Here is an 8,250-nt window from a genome sequence, read left to right as displayed (position 1 = left end):
GGGATGTACAGTAGGGGGCCTGTACAGTGGGGGGCTGTACAGTGGGGCCCTGTACAGTGGGGGCCTATAAAGTGGGGACTGTACAGTAGGGGCCTGTACAATGGGGGCTGTACAGTAGGGGGCTGTACAGTAGGGGGCCTTACAGTGGGGGCTGTACAGTAGGGAGCCTTACAGTGGGCGGGCTGTACAGTAGGGTGCCTGTACAGTGGGGGCTGTACAGTAGGGGGCCTGTACAGTGGGGGCTGTACAGTAGGGGGTTGTACAGTGGGGGGTTGTACAGTGGCGGGGCCTGTAGTGTATAGTGTGTAGTATAGTGTAGTGTGTAGTATAGTGTAGTGTATATAGTGTAGTGTGTAGTATAGTGTAGTGTATATAGTGTAGTGTGTAGTATAGTGTAGTGTATAGTAGTGTATAGTGTATTGTAGTGTATAGTAGTGTAGTGTGTAGTGTATAGTAGTGTAGTGTATAGTAGTGTGTAGTGTATATAGTGTAGTGTGTAGTGTATAGTAGTGTATAGTGTAGTGTATAGTAGTGTATAGTGTAGTGTATAGTAGTGTATAGTGTAGTGTGTAGTAGTGTAGTGTATAGTGTAGTGTATAGTGTAGTGTATAGTGTAGTGTATAGTAGTGTGTAGTCTAGTGTATAGTAGTGTAGTGTAGTGTGTAGTAGTGTAGTGTGTAGTATAGTGTGTAGTAGTGTAGTGTATAGTGTAGTGTGTAGTGTATAGTAGTGTAGTGTAGTAGTGTAGTGTATAGTAGTGTAGTGTATAGTGCAGTGTATAGTGTAGTGTATAGTAGTGTAGTGTGTAGTGTATACTAGTGTAGTGTATAGTAGTGTATAGTGGTGTATAGTGTAGTGTATAGTAGTGTGTAGTGTATAGTGTAGTGTATAGTGTAGTGTGTAGTAGTGTGTAGTAGTGTAGTGTATAGTAGTGTAGTGTATAGTAGTGTAGTGTATAGTAGTGTAGTGTAGTGTATAGTAGTGTAGTGTATAGTGTAGTGTGTAGTAGTGTAGTGTGTAGTAGTGTGTAGTGTGTAGTCGTGGTTATAGAGTGGGGGGGTTAAGAGTCTTGTGGAGAATGAGTGTTCTGTGAATGTGTGTGTACACGTGTGTGTGTGTGTACACGTGTGTGTGTGTACACGTGTGTGCGTGTGTACACGTGTGTGCGTGTGTACACGTGTGTGTGTGTGTACACGTGTGTGTGTGTGTACACGTGTGTGCGTGTGTACACGTGTGTGCGTGTGTACACGTGTGTGCGTGTTTGTGTGCGTTCTTGGTGTGTTATGCTGAGTACACGCACACACACGCATACACACACACGCGTGTGTGTGTATGCGTGTGATGGATGCCTGGTGTCTGTTGTATTTTGTTTGAGTGTTGCGTGTTGTGTGTCTGTGCGTGTCACTGTGACGTGTCGTTAGCGTGCCATCATTATTAGCGTGTTGTTGCTGTGTCACCGTGTCACTGTTAGCGTGTCGCCGTATTGGTTAATCGGTGTTAGCGTGTCGTTAGCGTGTCGTTAGCGGGCCCACCTTGTCAGCACGTCGCCGTGTGCTCGTGTGTTGGCGTGTCACCGTGTGTGTGTGTGTGTGTCACCCCCGTGCGTGGTCACCGTGACGTTGACGTGTCGTTAGCGTGTCGCTCACATGTCACGCCCCCCCCCCCCTCTCCCCGTCCGCGTGTGAACATAGGAACTACATGAATGACAGCCTGCGCACTAACGTGTTCGTGCGCTACAGCCCGGAGACCATCGCCTGTGCCTGCATCTACCTCTCAGCACGCACGCTGCAGGTGCTCACCCACTCACTCACCCACTCACTCACCTACTCACCTACTCACCCACCTACTCACTCACCTACTCACTCACCTACTCACTCACCTACTCACCCACTCACTCACCCACTCACTCACCCACTCACTCACCCACTCACTCACCTACTCACCTAATCACTCACCCACTCACTCACCTACTCACTCACCTACTCACCTACTCACTCACCCACTCACTCACCTACTCACCTACTCACCCACTCACCTACTCACTCACCTACTCACTCACCTACTCACTCACCTACTCACTCACCTACTCACCCACCTACTCACTCACCTACTCACTCACCTACTCACTCACCTACTCACCCACTCATCTACTCAGCTACTCACTCACCTACTCACTCACTCACCTACTCACTCACCTACTCACTCACCTACTCACTCACTCACTCACCTACTCACCCACTCACTCACCCACTCACTCACCTACTCACCTACTCACCCACTCACTCACCTACTCACTCACCTACTCACTCACCTACTCACTCACCTACTCACCCACTCACTCACCCACTCACTCACCTACTCACCCACTCACTCACTCACCTACTCACCTACTCACCCACTCACTCACCTACTCACTCACCCACTCACCTACTCACTCACCTACTCACCCACTCATCTACTCAGCTACTCACTCACCTACTCACCTACTCACCTAATCACTCACCCACTCACTCACCTACTCACTCACCCACTCACTCACCTACTCACTCACCCACTCACTCACCCACTCACTCACCCACTCACTCACCTACTCACTCACCCACTCACCCACTCACTCACCTACTCACTCACCCACTCACTCACCTACTCACTCACCCACTCACTCACCCACTCACTCACCCACTCACTCACCCACTCACTCACCCACTCACTCACCTACTCACTCACCCACTCACTCACCCACTCACTCACCTACTCACTCACCCACTCACTCACCCACGCACTCACCTACTCACTCACCTACTCACCCACTCACCCACTCACTCACCCACTCACTCACCTACTCACTCACCCACTCACTCACCCACTCACTCACCCACTCACTCACCCACTCACTCACCTACTCACCCACTCACCTACTCACTCACCTACTTACTCACCCACTCACTCACCCACTCACTCACCTACTCACCCACTCATCTACTCAGCTACTCACTCACCCACTCACTCACCTACTCACTCACCTACTCACCCACTCACTCACCTACTCACCTACTCACTCACTCACCTACTCACTCACCTACTCACTCACCCACTCACTCACCTACTCACCCACTCACCTACTCACTCACCCACTCACTCACCTACTCACCCACTCACCTACTCACTCACCTACTCACTCACCTACTCACCCACTCACTCACCTACTCACTCACCTACTCACTCACCTACTCACTCACCTACTCACTCACCTACTCACCCACTCACTCACCCACTCACTCACCTACTCACCCACTCACTCACTCACTCACCTACTCACTCACCTACTCACCCACTCATCTACTCAGCTACTCACTCACCTACTCACTCACCTACTCACCCACTCACTCACCTACTCACCTACTCACTCACCTACTCACCCACTCACTCACCTACTCACTCACCTACTCACCCACTCATCTACTCAGCTACTCACCCACTCACTCACCTACTCACCCACTCACCTACTCACTCACCTACTCACTCACCTACTCACTCACCTACTCACTCACCTACTCACCTACTCACCTACTCACTCACCTACTCACCCACTCACTCACCTACTCACTCACCTACTCACCTACTCACTCACCCACTCACTCACCTACTCACTCACCTACTCACCCACTCATCTACTCAGCTACTCACTCACCTACTCACTCACCCACTCACTCACCTACTCACCCACTCACCTACTCACCCACTCACCTACTCACTCACCTACTCACTCACCCACTCACTCACCTACTCACCTACTCACTCACCTACTCACCTACTCACCCACTCACTCACCTACTCACTCACCTACTCACTCACCTACTCACCTACTCACTCACCCACTCACTCACCTACTCACTCACCTACTCACCTACTCACCTAATCACTCACCCACTCACTCACCTACTCACTCACCCACTCACTCACCTACTTACTCACCTACTCACTCACCTACTCACCTACTCACCTACTCACTCACCTACTCACTCACTCATCTACTCACCCACTCACTCACCTACTCACCTACTCACTCACCCACTCACTCACCTACTCACTCACCTACTCACCTACTCACTCACCCACTCACTCACCTACTCACTCACCTACTCACTCACCTACTCACTCACCCACTCACTCACCTACTCACTCACCTACTCACTCACCTACTCACTCACCTACTCACTCACCTACTCACCTACTCACTCACCTACTCACCCACTCACTCACCTACTCACTCACCTACTCACTCACCTACTCACTCACCTACTCACTCACCTACTCACCTACTCACTCACCTACTCACCCACTCATCTACTCAGCTACTCACCCACTCACTCACCTACTCACTCACCTACTCACTCACCTACTCACTCACCCACTCACTCACCTACTCACTCACCTACTCACTCACCTACTCACCTACTCACTCACCTACTCACCCACTCACTCACCTACTCACTCACCTACTCACTCACCTACTCACCTACTCACCCACTCACTCACCTACTCACTCACCTACTCACCCACTCATCTACTCAGCTACTCACCCACTCACTCACCTACTCACTCACCTACTCACTCACCTACTCACTCACCCACTCACTCACCTACTCACTCACCTACTCACTCACCTACTCACTCATCTACTCACTCACCTACTCACTCACCTACTCACTCACTCACCTACTCACTCACCTACTCACTCACCTACTCACTCACCTACTCACCCACTCATCTACTCAGCTACTCACTCACCCACTCACTCACCTACTCACTCACCTACTCACTCACCTACTCATTCACCTACTCACCTACTCACTCACCTACTCACTCACCTACTCACTCACCTACTCACTCACCTACTCACTCACCTACTCACCTACTCACTCACCTACTCACTCACCTACTCACTCACCTACTCACTCACCTACTCGCTCACCTACTCGCTCACCTACTCGCTCACCTACTCACTCACCTACTCACTCACCTACTCACTCACCTACTCACTCACCCACTCACCTACTCGCTCACCTACTCGCTCACCTACTCACTCACCTACTCACTCACCTACTCACTCACCTACTCGCTCACCTACTCACTCACCTACTCACTCACCTACTCACCCACTCACTCACCTACTCACTCACCTACTCACTCACCTACTCACCCACTCACTCACCTACTCACTCACCTACTCACTCACCTACTCACTCACCTACTCACTCACCTACTCACTCACCTACTCACTCACCTACTCACTCACTCACCTACTCACTCACCTACTCACTCACCTACTCACTCACCTACTCGCTCACCTACTCACTCACCTACTCACTCACCTACTCACTCACCTACTCACTCACCTACTCACTCACCCACATACTCACTCACCTACTCACTCACTCACCTACTCACTCACTCACTCACCTACTCACTCACTCACTCACCTACTCACTCACCTACTCACTCACCTACTCACCTACTCACTCACCTACTCACTCACCTACTCACTCACCTACTCACTCACCTACTCACTCACTCACCTACTCACTCACCTACTCACTCACTCACTCACCTACTCACTCACCTACTCACTCACCCACTCACTCACCTACTCACTCACCTACTCACTCACCTACTCACTCACTCACCTACTCACCCACATACTCACTCACTCACCTACTCACTCACCCACTCACTCACCCACTCACTCACCCACTCACTCACCTACTCACTCACCTACTCACTCACCTACTCACTCACTCACCTACTCACTCACCTACTCACTCACTCACCTACTCACTCACTCACGCTTACACACACACTCACTCACCTACTCACTCACCTACTCACTCACTCACCTACTCACCCACATACTCACTCACTCACCTACTCACTCACTCACCTACTCACTCACTCACTCACCTACTCACTCACTCACCCACTCACTCACCTACTCACTCACCTACTCACTCACTCACCTACTCACTCACCTACTCACTCACCCACTCACTCACCTACTCGCTCACCTACTCACTCACCTACTCACTCACCTACTCACCCACTCACTCACCTACTCACTCACCTACTCACTCACCTACTCACCCACTCACTCACCTACTCACTCACCTACTCACTCACCTACTCACTCACCTACTCACTCACCTACTCACTCACCTACTCACTCACCTACTCACTCACTCACCTACTCACTCACCTACTCACTCACCTACTCACTCACCTACTCACTCACCTACTCGCTCACCTACTCACTCACCTACTCACTCACCTACTCACTCACCTACTCACTCACCTACTCACTCACCTACTCACTCACCCACATACTCACTCACCTACTCACTCACTCACCTACTCACTCACTCACTCACCTACTCACTCACTCACCTACTCACTCACCTACTCACTCACCTACTCACCTACTCACTCACCTACTCACTCACCTACTCACTCACCTACTCACCTACTCACTCACCTACTCACTCACTCACCTACTCACTCACTCACTCACCTACTCACTCACTCACTCACCTACTCACTCACCTACTCACTCACCCACTCACTCACCTACTCACTCACCTACTCACTCACCTACTCACTCACTCACCTACTCACTCACCTACTCACTCACTCACCTACTCACTCACTCACCTACTCACTCACCTACTCACTCACTCACCTACTCACCCACATACTCACTCACTCACCTACTCACTCACTCACCTACTCACTCACTCACTCACCTACTCACTCACTCACTCACCTACTCACTCACCCACTCACTCACCCACTCACTCACCCACTCACTCACCTACTCACTCACCTACTCACTCACCTACTCACTCACTCACCTACTCACTCACCTACTCACTCACTCACCTACTCACTCACTCACGCTTACACACACACTCACTCACCTACTCACTCACCTACTCACTCACTCACCTACTCACCCACATACTCACTCACTCACCTACTCACTCACTCACCTACTCACTCACTCACTCACCTACTCACTCACTCACCCACTCACTCACCTACTCACTCACCTACTCACTCACTCACCTACTCACTCACCTACTCGCTCACCTACTCACTCACCTACTCACTCACCTACTCACCCACTCACTCACCTACTCACTCACCTACTCACTCACCTACTCACCCACTCACTCACCTACTCACTCACCTACTCACTCACCTACTCACTCACCTACTCACTCACTCACCTACTCACCCACATACTCACTCACTCACCTACTCACTCACTCACCTACTCACTCACCTACTCACTCACCTACTCACTCACTCACCTACTCACTCACTCACCTACTCACTCACCTACTCACTCACCTACTCACTCACTCACCTACTCACTCACCTACTCACTCACCTACTCACTCACCTACTCACTCACTCACCTACTCACCCACATACTCACTCACTCACCTACTCACTCACTCACCTACTCACTCACCTACTCACCCACATACTCACTCACTCACCTACTCACTCACTCACCTACTCACTCACCTACTCACTCACCTACTCACTCACTCACCTACTCACTCACCTACTCACTCACTCACCTACTCACTCACTCACGCTTACACACACACTCACTCACCTACTCACTCACCTACTCACTCACTCACCTACTCACCCACATACTCACTCACTCACCTACTCACTCACTCACCTACTCACTCACTCACTCACCTACTCACTCACTCACCCACTCACTCACCTACTCACTCACCTACTCACTCACTCACCTACTCACTCACCTACTCACTCACCCACTCACTCACCTACTCGCTCACCTACTCACTCACCTACTCACTCACCTACTCACCCACTCACTCACCTACTCACTCACCTACTCACTCACCTACTCACCCACTCACTCACCTACTCACTCACCTACTCACTCACTTACTCACTCACCTACTCACTCACTCACCTACTCACCCACATACTCACTCACTCACCTACTCACTCACTCACCTACTCACTCACCTACTCACTCACCTACTCACTCACTCACCTACTCACTCACTCACCTACTCACTCACCTACTCACTCACCTACTCACTCACTCACCTACTCACTCACCTACTCACTCACCTACTCACTCACTCACCTACTCACTCACCTACTCACTCACCTACTCACTCACTCACCTACTCACTCACT

General features: G+C 50.8%; 1 protein-coding gene across 1 annotated transcript in view; it reads left to right on the top strand.

The window, feature by feature from the left end:
- Positions 1-303: 303 nt before the first annotated feature.
- The window catches only part of LOC144954058 (cyclin-L1-like), a gene marked incomplete at its 3' end in the record, with an annotated part of 12,943 nt that continues 4,996 nt past the window's right edge, over positions 304-8,250 (top strand). The window contains exon 1 of the mRNA XM_078884633.1: positions 304-1,791. Coding sequence (XP_078740759.1) covers positions 1,699-1,791 — 93 coding nt within the window. The remainder of the gene's footprint in view (positions 1,792-8,250) is intronic.

Source organism: Lampetra fluviatilis, unplaced genomic scaffold (assembly GCF_964198595.1).
Source record: "Lampetra fluviatilis unplaced genomic scaffold, kcLamFluv1.1 SCAFFOLD_1306, whole genome shotgun sequence".
In the NCBI taxonomy this organism is placed as follows: Eukaryota; Metazoa; Chordata; class Hyperoartia; order Petromyzontiformes; family Petromyzontidae; genus Lampetra; species Lampetra fluviatilis.
Note: the sequence above shows the minus strand (reverse complement) of the source record. Positions and strands in the feature narration are given on the sequence as shown.